At 44.1% G+C, this 14,416-nt stretch overlaps 1 protein-coding gene across 1 annotated transcript in view; it reads right to left on the bottom strand.

Annotated features, from left to right (window-relative positions):
* The window catches only part of UNC119 (unc-119 lipid binding chaperone), a 756,954-nt gene that overhangs the window by 79,800 nt on the left and 662,738 nt on the right, over nucleotides 1-14,416 (bottom strand). Inside the window, exon 4 of the mRNA XM_044054397.1 lies at nucleotides 13,524-13,696. Within this exon, the coding sequence (XP_043910332.1) occupies nucleotides 13,524-13,696 (173 nt within the window). The remainder of the gene's footprint in view (nucleotides 1-13,523; nucleotides 13,697-14,416) is intronic.

The following is a 14,416-nucleotide window of genomic DNA, read 5'->3' as shown; positions in this document are numbered from 1 at the left end:
GCTAACAATGAGCAGTGACCTATGCAACAGAAGAAACTAAGTTATTTAAAACATTTTTTTCACAAGAAACAGTAGATTAAACATTCCTCATACTTTCACAATTTGTCAGAACAAACTTTAATATATGAGCCTGATAATTTAAAAGTCTGAAAACCAAAGTTGCAGGAATGTACACTTTTTTCCACATACCTAACAATAATTTTCCCATCCTTATTAAAAAGAGTAGAATTGGAATTATCTAAGTGCTTAGCAGCAGTGGATTCGACCAAGGTTATAACTGCTGGTCAAGTTTGGGAATAGTGTTAAAGACTGAGGTACTGTATACATCGTATCTGCCTTTTTAGGGGCAGCTGGTTGACTACCAGGAAAATTACAGGCAGTAACACACACATCCTCTAAAGCAGACGTAACAAGAGGAATGGATGTAGGTTCTGGAAAATTCTTCTGTAACAACTCAATAATATTTTCTGCAGGACTGAGAAACCTCAGTGTTCTCCCACTGACAACACCAGGATATTCTAGCAATAGTATCAGAGAAAGTGAAACCACCACGGGAGAACCAGAAACTGAGCTCTCCTCTGAATTTGAATCAGAAATCGGAGGACAAAATCCTAAATCAGTCCCTGCATTTTCCTGTTCAGATTCAGAATCTTGAATCTCTTCAGAAAAAAAGAAAAATCCCTCTTTTTCTTAACAGAAACTACTTTACAAGAAGGAACAATAGCCTGAATTAAACCCTGAGCCTGTCACAGCACAGAAATTTGAGGAGTAGAAGATACATGCTTGGTTTTCGGTTTCTTTTTGACAGGAAAAATGGTCCCAAACATATTACTAATGTCAGCTGCTGTTTCCCCAGAGATGGAGACAGCATTTTGACACAACAGGGAAACCTGCTCTCCCTTGTCCACTGAGGGGACTACAACAGCCACAGAGGACATGGCTAACCCCCAGTCTATAGTGGCTGTAGGTGCTACACCAGAGAGATCTTGGGTAAAATACGAGTGGTCTGAGGTACAAAAATGACCACAGCAGAGACACTCACCTGCTGCTGAGGCAAATTACTAGTCTGTTCTCAAGGCAAAGGCTGTTTGCTTAACTTTTTCTTTCTGTGGCTGGGAAGGAGTATCCATGAGAATGGGAATCTGTTCCATGGTCAAGCCAGGGAAGAGGAGCAGCCAATACCAGTTAACTTTTTTGACAGAAGAACAAGGAAAAAGCACTTTAAAACACTATGTCACCTCCATAATGAAGAAATAAACAATTTCTCCACATAAATTATGTTTTCAGTTACTTTACACTACTTGCAAACTGACAGAAAAAATGAGGGCTCCATTTAAAAGAACATTGCAGTCTCAAGACAGTCTGAAAAAAACACAACACTCCTAGCTTTAAAATAACCTTCCTGAAAAGGAAAGTAATAAAACTATAATACATTTAAGAAACAGGAATTTTTTTTCCCTAAAGGGAACTTATTTGTCCAGCAAAGGAAAGAAGAAGCCAAACACTGATCCTGAAATGCCTCAGAGTAGTGTACTGTTGAGTGGCAGTAAAGGTCTGAAGAGCTTTGCACCCAGACTTATCTTTTAGTCACCTCAGGTCAAGCTGCCTGACAATTTGGGTGCATGGAAAGTGTCCTGAAGCTTTCGAAGCTGGCTGCTGCTATAGCCTTGGCAGGATATGACCCATATAGCTAAAGCTACTGCAGTAGTGATCAACATGAAGACCAGAGTTAAATCCCTATGGCCCAAATGGATTTTCCTCAACTTGCCGCTATCCTCCTGTGTTGCCTGCCTTAGAGGGTGTTTTCATGAAAAGCCTGCAGTATTGCCTGACAGTCAAATTCCCTGCCCCCAAATATCGGACAGGTTATATAAGGTACAAACCATCCATCCACCCACAACCTCTTTTTTCCATTTTTGCACATGGGGTCGGGGTTTCACTTCAATAGTGACAATCATCAAGAGCCAGGGCTTTATTTTCATGTGTCACTTTTTCGAAGGGTTTGGATTCTAGAATTAGAGCATTACAAACTCAATTCTTTTTCAGATCCAGAGCATGCTTCGCATATATACACACACACATACACACATCACACACAGAGAGACCTTCACCCTCATCACTGTTTAAACAATGAACACAGCTGTAGTCCAATGGTAATACAGGGTAATATCATCTGCCCTCACTCTCTGGAGTTAAAGGTGAAATGCTCTTTTGTCAGTTACAATGTTTCATCGAAAGCACCATGTTCTGGGAGATCCAAAAGAAATTGTCATCCCTGGAATCCATATCAAAACATAAGGGAGATTCAAGCTGATGTAAGTAGGCAAAAGACACGTCTTCATCTATAGTGTCTGAAGCAGTAGTATGGGGAAGAGGAGAACAGCACTTTTTTTCTTTACTTTTCTTTCTGAAGCCAGAAGTACCAGGGCTTAACCTGTGAAGAATATGACTGTTTCTTGCATAATACAGCAAAAAGCATCTTGTAAACTCTGCATATTAAATATTGAAAGTAGACAGGACTGACACGTGGGCATGAAGTCATGTTCTCTAGAAAACCTATCAACAAATCTGTGGGATCAAGTATTTAAAAGAGCATCTCTACCTAGAAGATACACCGGGTCTCAGAAGCAGTAATCTGGGGGTCCAAATCTGGGAGGTCAGAACACACAGGTCTAATATCTTGATATCAGCATTCCCTGACATTTGATTCTCAGAAATCAAATACTGGTAATTTATAACTGGGATGCCTTCAGAAAACCATAAAACATAAACTAATTAACCCTTCTAATTAGAAAAAAATGTATGCACTGCCAAAATCAAGACCCAGGGATGACCAAAGAATTGAATGATACACAGTATAGTAGGTACCCATTTCATTACCTTATGACAAACTAAATATATACATATGGAAGCACGATGCATTACAACCTGATATCTACTAACATTCTTGACTAGAAACTCCTTCTCTGCATGCTCAAAAGAATATTTCACTCCTGAAAAAGATCTCCCCACAACTGATACCTATCTGTATGCTTACTCCAGTAGGAGTGGTTCTTATGTTGAACATCTAGCACAGTGATGAGTACCTCATATAAACAAAACTTATGTACTCATCATAACGACAGATCCATGTTGTCTGTTTCCGTCTGTAGCATCAAAGGAACTTGGGGATAACAGTAAAGAAGTCCCAGTGGCCAAGCAAGAACCAGAACACCCCTGGGTGACTGACCCAGAGGAGAAACAATGGAGTAGTAGCTTCTGCACCTGGTGTTGGACAGGAAGGCAAACAGGTCACAACATGGATTGTCCCAATGCCAAAAAAATCCGAGCTGCCACTGTCGGATTTAGGAAACATCTGCAAAACAACAAAATGCCCCTGCTGAGGCCGTCCACCAGAATGTTGGACTTTCTCAGGATATGTATTGCTACCAGAACTCGTTGACAGGAAATTGCCCACTGCCAAACTCTCATAGCCTCCTGACAAAGAGGGTAAGAACATGTTTCCAATTTACTGAGACAGCAGACAAAAGACATTGTCCATCTATACTGCAATCACACTCTAAGAAAGGCATCCTGAAAAGGCCATGGTGCAAGCAGAACCACTTTTACCTCCAGAACATTGATGTGAATATATGCCTCTGTGACCCTTAAACAGTCCTCCCTTTGAAATGCCCCGCAATCCAGGAAGGAGGCATCTGTGGTGACCATGACTCAGTGAGAAGGAATTACAAATATTCTCCCTTTGGTTAACAAGGGAGATTGTAACCACCAGCAAATCTGTGACACACTTTTCGTTAACCATATAGGGGAATCCAAAGGATGAGTCAGGAAGGACCACTGAACAGCCAGAGTCCATTGTAAGGCCCTTATGTGATATCTGTCTAAAGAAATCAGCCCTACTGGCACTACCATATGACAAAGAAGCTTCATAAGTGTGTGTGCCAGTGGTTTCGAAGTTGCAAGCGTGGACAGGGCCTGATCCCAAAGGTTGAAAACTGTAGCTCAGGAGACTGATGATTTGGTGGATCATGTCTAAATGACCCCCTATTAATGCTAGAACTTGTACAGGCCGAAGGCTCAAGTTTCAGACAGTTGACTTTAATATCCAAGTTGTCACACAGCTGGAGTAAGCAGTCCCTGGTTGAGATCAAAGATGCCTTTGTGGGAGCAGTGAGGAGCCAATCATCCGGGTATGGGAAGACCTGAAATCCCTGCAGCTGGAGCCAGGCTGTAACCACTGACCTGCACTTAGTTAAAACCGGAGGGCTGTAGTGAAACAAATGCCAGGGTCCTGAACTGTTAAAGATTGGTCCCAGCTAGAAGTGAAGAAAAGTACAGTTTTGTACCTACCATAAATGTAGATGTCCGAACTGGATAGCATCTGCAGTCATAACAAATGGGTTGTCCTGTCGTCAGGCAGCCCTTCGGTCGGCCGGATTCCAAAGTCTGGGTCCGGCTTCGGCTGATGTCGCACTTCTCCCGACGTCATCTCTGCTGGTCTTCGGGTATAAAGGCATCAGCCGACGCCATTTTCCTCAGTGTTTCTTGCCCCAGATGCCAGTTGCCCTCTTGGAAGGCTAAATTTTGGATAAATGCCAATGTTTCCAAAAAAAGTAGAAGGCAAACACAAAAAATAAGCATGTATGTACATATATACAAACAAATACAACATAAGAGACTCCCCCCAGCTAGCTATTAGGAGGGTAAATACCCTAGGAGTACCACAGAGGGGAAGGTGGTTGGGTAATCCTGACTGCAGATGCTATCCAGTTCGGACATCTACATTTATGGTAGGTACAAAACTGTACTATGTCCTTCATGGATGCATCTGCAGTCATAACAAATGGGTAGAATACCATAGCCAAACTAGGGGTGGAGGAAGAAAAATTATGGTGTAGTTAGGATCCCTTGCAGTACAGCAGTGGCAAACCCTGCTCGGGATCTAGAGTATAGAGGTAAATTATAATGCTTGGCAAATGTATGCACGGAGGCCCAAGTAGCCGCCTCAATAATGTCCTTGGTTGCCACTCCTCGTAAGAAAGCTGTGGTAGTGGCTGTAGCCCTTGTAGAATGAGGTCTTATGTTCTGTGGAATTGGTTTTCCATGGTAGGAGTAACAGAATCTTATGCAATGTCCTATCCATTTGGAGATTGTCTGTTTGGAAATTGCTTTTCCTTCCCTTCCTGTTGCATAGGCTACTAAAAGCTGGTCAGTTTTTCTGTTACTTTTGGTTCTGTCCAGGTAGTAGCGTAACTGCCTATGTACATCCAAGGTATGCAGCAGTCTTTCCCCCCTGTTCTGTGGGTTGGGAAAGAAGGTAGGTAGGTGGATTGCCTGGTTTAAAGACACTCTGGATACCACCTTAGGCATAAATGTAGGATTAGTTCTCATGGACACCCTATCTTGATGGAAGATTAGGAAGGGTTGCACTGCCATTAAGGCCTGTAGTTCGAAACCCTCCTTGCTGAAGTAATTGCCAGTAGGAAAGCAGTTTTCCATGATAGGTGTTGCAGATCTGCTGTTGCTGCTGGTTCAAACGGAGGGAGTGTCAACTTTTCTAGCACAAAGTTCAAGTCCCATGCTGGTAATGGTGGTTTCCTAGGAGGTTTTACATTCTTGATCCCTCTGAGGAACTGCCTGAGTAGAGGATGTGAAAAGACAGGTGGATCAAAGCTGTATTCTGCTGAAATAGCTGATGCATGTATCTTGATGGAGGAATAGGACAGGCCTGTATGTAGAAGCTCTGCCAAGTACTCCAGGATGTTAGCAATATCTATGTTCGACACATCTTTTCCTCTTTCAGTACTCCAAATGACAAACCTTTTCCATTTTCCTGCATAGTTCCTTCTTGTTGAAGGTCTGCGGGCTTCAAGGATAATGTCTTTAACCCTTTGGGATAGGTCTGGGTTAGTTGCTGCTATGTGATGTTCCAGGCAGTCAGTTGCAAGGTTTTTAGGTTTGGATGCATGATGTTGTAGTTGTTCTGAGTTAACATCAAAGGCATCAGGGTATTGACCACATTCTCCCCAGAGACATGCTCCTCAGCAATGGGTACCAGTGTTGTCTTGGCCAATTCAGGATTATCCTTCGACGTTCCTCTTTGATTTTCAGTAGTACCTTGTGCATCAAGGGAAGAGGTGGAAATGCATATGCTGTCAGGCCTTTCCAACTGAAGGATAGAGAGTCCACCTTCCATGCAAGTGGGTGGTATGTCCTTGTGCAGAATTTTTGAGCTGGTGATTGAGTGGGGATGCGAATAGGTCTATTTGTGGCATTCCCCATTTCTTTGTGATGGCCTTGAAGATGTCCGGGTGTAGCATCCATTCGTGAGCATTCGAGGTGGTTCTGCTTAACATGTCTGCTAGGGTGTTCTCTTTTCCCGGCACAAATATTGCCTGTAACTGGATGTTGTAGCTCAGAGCCAGATTCCAAAGGTCCAGAGTCATTCTGCATAGGGGTATGAATGAGTGCCTCCTGTTTGTTGATGTACCACATGACTGTGGTGTTGTCTGTCCTTATCATTAAATGGCCTTCTTTGAGGAATGGTCTGAATTTCTGGATTGCTAGTTTTACTGCCAGCATTTCTTTTTGGTTTATGTGCAGGTGCAGCTGGTCTTGAGTCCACAGTCCTTGTATGCATTTGTCCAACATGTGCGCCCAGCCTAGGTCTGAGGCGTTGTGATGGTTTGGCTTGCTTGAAAGTTGTGGAAGGGTAAGCCTGGGTTTGACTGGCATGCTTGAGCCCACCATAGGAACTCCTGTTTTAGGCATGGGATTAGTGGGATCTCGGTTTCTAAGCTGTGCCTGTGTTGAGACCATAAATTCTTTAGGTACCACTGTAGCTTTCTCATATGCAGTCTGGCATGTGGGACCAAGATTATGCATGATGCCATGAAGCCCAAGGCCTGCAGAACTTTTCTTGCTGTTAGTTTGTTCTGCTTTGTTAATGCCAAGAAGTAAAAAGGGAGTTCTTTTTGTTTTTCTGTGTCCAATTCCGCACCCAAGAATGTTCTTGTTTGGGATGGTATCAGCCTTGACTTTTGTAAATTGACTGTGTATCCCAGGGCTTGTAGTAAGCAAATGACCCTTTGTAAATCTGTTGTCAGCTTGCTTTTGTTGTCCGCTTGTAACAGGCAGTCGTCCAGGTATGGATAAATTTGGATTCCCTGTAGTCTGCAGTGAGCGATTACTGATGCCAGGCATTTTGTGAATACTCTGGGTGCAGTAGATAAGCCAAAGGGCAATGCTGAGAATTGATAATGCTCTGATCCTGCAAGAAATCTGAGGTATCTTCTGCAATTTGGTCGTATGGGGACGTGCAGGTATGCCTCCTTGAGATCTAGAGTTACCAGCCAACACTCCTTGCCCAGCATGGGAAGAAGTTGCTGTAGGGTCAGCATTTTGAATTTTGGGACAATGATGTATGTGTTTAAGACGGACAGGTCGAGAATAGGTCTCCAACTTTTCTCTTTTCTTGGTACTAGGAAGAGTCTGGAGTAGAATCCTTTGCCCTGTTCTGTTATTGGTACTCTTTCCACAGCTCTCATCTTTGCTAATTTCGCTATCTGCTGTAGAGCTTCTGTTTTTTGATTTGGAGGTAGGTTTGGCATTCCTCTTTTACTGGTAAGGTGTGGAAGTGGAACCGTAGCCTTGGTCTATGGTTTGCAAAATCCACTTGTCTTTTGTGATATAGTGCCAATTTTTTGAAAATAAGGCTAACTTTCCGCCTAAAGGTGCTGCTATTTGCTCCCTGGTAGGCGGTGTCAGAGCTAAGTCACTGTGATTGTCCTGTTGCAGTGGCAGTGGTTGTGTCTGTGCCCCGGTTATTGCCTTGCCACTGTCGTCCTCTGTAGGCACCTCCTCTGGATTGATTTCTGCCTCTAGAGCGTCTAATTCCTGCCTCTTTGGGATTTTGTGGAGTCTGGAAAGGACCAATTTTTGGCAGGCCAGTTCCTGCTAAACCTTGGGGCTGAACCTGTAAGAAATCTTTAACTGTTTGTACAGATTTTGCCTTCTCTTCCATTTTCTTCATTACTTGCTGAGCAGGTGTACCAAATAGACTGGTCTTATCCATAGGAGCATCTAACAGCTTTGCTTTAACATGATCCGGTAAGACCTGTTCTTTCAACCATGCATGCCTTCTTATCACTGTGCCAGTCATGGCTGATCTAAATGAAGCCTCCAGTGCATCATAGCCACATTTTAAAGAATGGTTACTAACCTGTTGGATGTTATTCACCATTTCTAATACATATTTCTTATCTAAGGAGTCATCAGAGGACAGCTTTTTAGTTAACTGATCAAGCATAAACTCTTGGTATTGGATCATATGAAACTGACAGTTTAAAGCTCTAGCTGAGAGAGTAGCAGAGGTGTAAACTTTTTCCCCATCTCTAAGGACCTGGATTCCCTTTCAGAAGGAATAGGGTTTTTTGCTGAGGTCGAGGCTACTGCCTTAGGCCCCTGGGATATAGTTTCAGGATCTGCAAGTGGGGCCTTGTATAGGTGGTGATGAGTGTCAGGCACCCTGTAAAATCTATCTGGTTTGGCAGGGGCTGGAGGTAAAGAATCAGGAGCAGTGCAAACATCATTAAATGCATCATCCACAACAGGCAGTACAGGAGGTATAGCTAAGGGCCTATGTTGTGGTAAGTGCAGAAATGTCCTAAGCCTTTTTCTTGAATCTGAGAAATCTTGTCCCTGCCATTGGAATTGTTCTCTCATGGCATGTAAGGTTTCCCCAAAGGAAAATTCCTCTGGTGGAGAGGCAGCTGGAATGGATTCTTCAGCATCGGAATCTTCATAAGTAGAAAAAGGAGCCTCTGGCTGGTCTGTAATGTCTGAGTCATCCGCAGAATCATCAGAGGACACTGGCTCGGGGGGCTCTGCTCTAGGTCTCTTTTCTGGGGGCTGAGAGGCCCTGTCTGGGTGAGATTGGGATCCCCTAATTAAGGATATTAAATCCTCTGCCAGAGTAAGCATTTGTGAACTTGAAGTGGCCCTGTGTGAGGGGGGCTGAACAGGCACTGATTTAACAGATTTGTCTGCTTTAGCCCTGGCAAAGGCCTTAATAGACATGGCTGCAGGAGGCCTAGCAGCACCACGTGCTGGGGTAGAGACATCCAAAGGGATGGTGTCTGATAAATCACTAGGAACCACAATTGTAGGCAAAATTTCTGAGGCCGATTCAACTAAGGTAGCAGGAGCCTCAGTAGTAGTCATGGATTCGGCTGAAGATTGACCGGTTTTCTCGGTTTCGCCGAAACCGAGACACTCGCTTTGCTTAACCGTGGTTTCGGCCGAAACCGCGGACCGCGAGTGTCGGTCTTTTTCTTTGCGTTTTTTAACAATTTGGGTAGTCGGAGGATCCGACGGCATAATGTACGCAAAATCTGAGCCGAAAAACTGTTCAGCAAACTCTGACCGACGCCTAAGCGTTCATCGGTTGAAGGAAGCACAGGCCGAACAGGCTGCTACGTCGTGGTCTGGGCCTAAGCAAGGTAGGCAGTAAGAGTGGAAATCTTTATGAGGTATTTGTTTCCCACAAGTTAAACAGTTATTGACTTTTTCTGACATCGGCTGAGGCAAGAAAGAGTCCCCAACGGGGTACTTAGCTTTTTAGAAGTCTTCGAAGTAGTATTCTCTGGATCTGACCGACCGGCACTTGCGAACAGCTTCTGCTTCGGGCGCCACGCAGCAAGAAAGACTGAGGAAAATGGCATCGGCTGATGCCTTTATACCCGAAGACCAGCAGAGATGACGTCGGGAGAAGTGCGACATCAGCCGAAGCCGGACCCAGACTTTGGAATCCGGCCGACCGAAGGGCTGCCTGACGACAGGACAACCCATTTGTTATGACGGCAGATGCATCCATGAAGGACATCCTCTGGGAATGTCAGCCTATCTAGATGTGATGGCAAGTGCCCTTAGGGTTTGTCAAGCACATCCAACCGCTCTTCCTCAGAAGAGGTAAGGTTGACTGCACCATGACCATCTGGAACTTAGTCTTTTTGATGAATTAGTTCAACTTGCTTAAATCCAAAATTGGTCTGAGGTCCTTTGTTTTCTTTAGAACTAAAAAGAACCTGGAATATACTCTGGATCCTCTCTGGTCTGGTAGGATCTCTTGAATGACTCAATTTAAGAGCAGTTTTTGAATCTCTGTTGTTTTTTAATTTCTCCAAATCTTTGGGTTTCTAATACCATGATGAGAACGAACCCCGTTGCTGCTGTGTAAAGTCTCTGATGGTATGGGCATCTGGGAGAAGTTTTGGGTGACAGGAACTTCTAAAAAAGGAATGTAATAACCTCCAAATGCAACTCTCAGCACCAAGGTGTCTGAGGTGATGGCCTCCCAAGCTTTTGGGTGAAGAGCTAGATGACCCCCAACTGCCTCCAGAGAAGAGCAGCCTGGCAACTCTTCAGGATCACTGATTCTCCAAAATGCCTCTGCCCCATAGGCAGTGTCTGTTCCGATTCTCTCCCACCCTTGGGAGGAACCCACTAGAGGAGTGTCCTGGGAAGAGAACTGCGACTTCCTGGAAAGGAGACACTTCCACTGGGGGATAGAAAATGATACTCCAACTGTAGGCAGAGTCTTCCTGTCTTGTTCGCTCCTCGTCAGAGTGTCCTTAACCTTAGGCCCAAACAAGTAGGACCCATCAAAAGGGGCACTGATGAAAAATGCCTTAAAACAGTCCATAAATTTACACAAAAGCATCCAGGCATAGTACCACATTTCAATCCCATACACTGCTGCTCCATATGCTCAATCAGCCCTTAGTGATAAGTCTCATTAAAACACTGGCAATGGAAACCAAGGTGGACAACTGAATATGCAGTGACTGTTGTGTCTTGAGGGTACTTGACACTTCCGACACTAGGTCCAACTGAAGTCTTGTCAAATGAGATAAGATATTAAGTGCTCTCACTGCAAAGGTGGATGAGGCATAGGAACACTTACTAAACAATCCAGTGCCCAAGACTCCTGTTTGAGGGATGAATCGAGGAGCTCTCCTCAGAAATCTCCTTCTTGGTGGCTGTTGTTACCACAGTTGCATCGATGGCTGAACCCTTACTCCAATGAGGCTCATATCTTAGGGGGGGGGGGGCAAGAACCTTATTTGGCTTTATAGGAACAGGCTTCATTATGTCAGGTTCCTTCCACACCCTCTGGGATACCAGGTCTATAAGGGAATTGGGAGAGAACCACCCAAGGTGTGAATTGGCCTATGCCAAATCCTCCAGAAATACTGACTCCTCCAAAGAGGGGAGCTTTGGTGGTCCAGCCTTCATGCTGGCAAAGTAGGCCCAATAAACTGCTGAAAGAGGTGTCATCGCGTGGAGACTTAGGGGAACTCTCTCCTTCTTTGAGGTTAGCATCCTCAGTAAGAGACTCCTCAGTGGAATCCAAGTGTTTCCTCTTGCACTTTCTTTTTCCCAAAACCTCCTGTTCTGACACATCCGGGGATTAAGGGGAACAGTTAGGAAGCCCCAACAAGAGGGCAAACTAAAGGCTTGCTGATGTAGGCTTTCCTGGAGCAGAATGATGACTGGCAAAAGGAACAGATGAATACTGGGAGGGAGTGCTGACTGGAGAAATCTTACTCTTCTTCCTAGAGAAGAACATCCTCTCTACAATATCAAAATACCAAAGCAGAGTGGCCCTCTTCGATCAAATTATCCCAGAACCCAGAAGTACCAAAGACAGCCCCAAACCTGAAGGAGTTGTGCCTAGACCCGATGTTGAGATCAGAGCTGAGCTGTCCAAAGCTGAAGTCCCTAGAGAAAGGGATACTCCAAAGCAGGAAATGCCAACCCCGACCCAAAAACTCCAGCTTCAACACCATGGCTCCAAGGTGCTGATGGCCCTGAACATGTTTAGGTCCAGACTACCAAAGAAAAGGATGGAGCTGAAGTCAGCCAGGCTGTCAAATACAACCCGGAGGGTGGAAACTCAGCCAGCCCCAAAGACCTCGGATCCAAAATAGCCAAGGAAGAATGCCAGAAGGATGGAGCTGAGGGTCCTGATGTTGGACCTAGACCTGAGGGGATAAGGCCAAATTCTTCTGTGCCTACAAAAAGGACCTCATCAGCTACTCTAGATCAATAGTTTTGATGCTGTTTACCGACTTCGATGACCAGATGGAAGAGGCCACTGAGGATGGCTTGAAGGGTCTATGAAAAGAGGATACTGCATGCTGGATCCGAGACACAGAGGCCATGAACCAAGTTGGAGACAGGGAAGATTCCGGTGGCGTAGAGGTGGAGTGCTGGGAGAAAAGGGAGAAGCCACCCTACCTGAAGGTGCCCCTTTGTCCAGGAAGGGGATCAGGATGCTTGGAGCCAAAGAAGTGATCTTACTGGATTTGGGCTACGAAGGCAATCTGTTCCAAGATGTCAGGGCTGATTTAAGTGCCAGGACATGCGGGGAGGTGAAAGTCGGGAGACCTCTGGATCTGGCAAAGCAGAGGGAGCAGGTCCAGTGGTAGAGGCCAATGGAGATTGTTTAAGCTCCCTTTTGGCAAGTTTGTAGATGGGCTGATGGGACTTCACAGAACCAACCTTTGGAGCTGGGGGATAAGCCACTTTAAAGCCAGAAGGAGAAGGTGCAGAGGAGCCAGAGGGTAGGTGCCCTTCAGGACTAACTTGGCCCTATGCTCATTGATGACTCAACAGCCAAAGCCCTCACAAATGGACCATCCTGAATCCAGACGCCCTAGATCTGAACAGTAGACACATTTCAATTATGCATCCTGGGAAGGCAATTTGTGCACATAGGAAACACACTTTTTAAAATCTTGTCCATTTATAACACTACCTAAACTACAGCATAATAACTACGAGACACAAAACCTAACAATAGTCGGGTAAAAGGGTAGGAAGTGAAAAGGGTTGACACACTACACTGACTGACTAACTACCTAACTCTACAATGAACAAAAAGAAACAAGTACTCACCAATGGTAAGGAAATAAAGAAGCTCACCAAATAACACTGCTCTAACCCTTCCAAAAGGAAAAAGTAGAGTGAAGCCAAAGACTAAGCTGTAGACACGAATGGTGGCAAACTACATCTGGGGAGTTGATGGAGGAGTAGGGAGCTATGGGTAAGGGAGTGCAACCAAACAGGTTATGTTCAAATTTGCTGGTATCGGATCAAAGTCCCATAGGTTGAATCCAGATGGAGCACACAACATCAGATCTGCAGTATCTTCAGCTCTGTGCATTAATGGACCAAGCATTGATGTTTTTTGTTCTCTGTTGTATTAAAGTAATATGCTGCCTAGTCTTAAGTTGAATTACTGCAGTTTTTTTTCCATTAAACTCTTCGCTTACCCTAGCTCTAGCTACCCAGAGTAAACAAAAAAGCCTAGATTATTCACATTTTCCCCAGGTTTCCTGAGCAATGAATGTGTTTTCTCCAGCAAGGCAAACAACACCCCTACTCTGAAGCCTAAAGGCACTCTTTCTGATATGATTCTGATACCTCTAAAAAAATAAATCAAATGGAAGAATACTTACTCAAGTCCTCCGATAGCTGTGGGAATTCATATATGTGCTCACAAGTGTTTTTGCTGTTTGGAATGCAGAAGCCAAACTCAAAATCAAAGCTCTTGAGTAGCTGGTCACGGAAGTAGTGTCTTTCTATCATACGGAAGTTATTAATTGGCTTGTCCCCTACAGAAAATTCCACCCTGCAATGAAATACAGTACAAAAGTTACAGAAAGAAAAATGTGTTTGTGTTTGTTAAACTAGTGTTAATGTTGTAGATAACACTGTTTCCAGCTTCTGGCTCATGTCCTGCTGAAAGCCTCACACAAAATAAAACAACCAATCCAAAGATGCAGTGATTAAATAATTTTCAATCTGCAATTTTGCCTTTAACAATATGAGTGCAAGACATTTTACAAACTACATGCAATAGCAGGAAGGCTTTTAACTAAACAGCGGCCCCAGAATGCTGGGCAGGTCTGTAAGAACCACAGTCAGTCTTCCTGTTCTGGAGATATTTTAAAACAAAAATGGATGCAATCTGTTTCCACTCATGAAGCCAAACAATGAAACAGGCATGCCAGTGTAGAGCTGTATGCACCATACTTTCACTCCCACAATTCAAAGCAACACAGAAGAAAATATATTGAGACACAGATGTTGTAGCTTCTGTTGAGGAGCCATTGTGCAAGAAAAAAAAAATGCATGTGCTGATCATGTAATTAACACTTACTTTGAAAAAGGCAAACAACAAATTACTAATCTGAAACAACCATCATGATGTGCTCAGTTATGAAACATGCATTTCAAATACTGAAAATGAAAACACTTTGTTGATAAACTTGAATACAGCCTAGTCTAAATGCATAAGTAAAATCTCTAATCATCCAAGCATGTATAATATTCTCATCTACTGGTGGAT

Source organism: Protopterus annectens, chromosome 13.part0 (genome assembly GCF_019279795.1).
Source record: "Protopterus annectens isolate FY-2018-M chromosome 13.part0, PAN1.0, whole genome shotgun sequence".
Taxonomy (NCBI): domain Eukaryota; kingdom Metazoa; phylum Chordata; order Ceratodontiformes; family Protopteridae; genus Protopterus; species Protopterus annectens.
The sequence above is the reverse complement of the archived record's forward strand: the minus strand, read 5'-3'. Positions and strand labels throughout refer to the sequence as shown.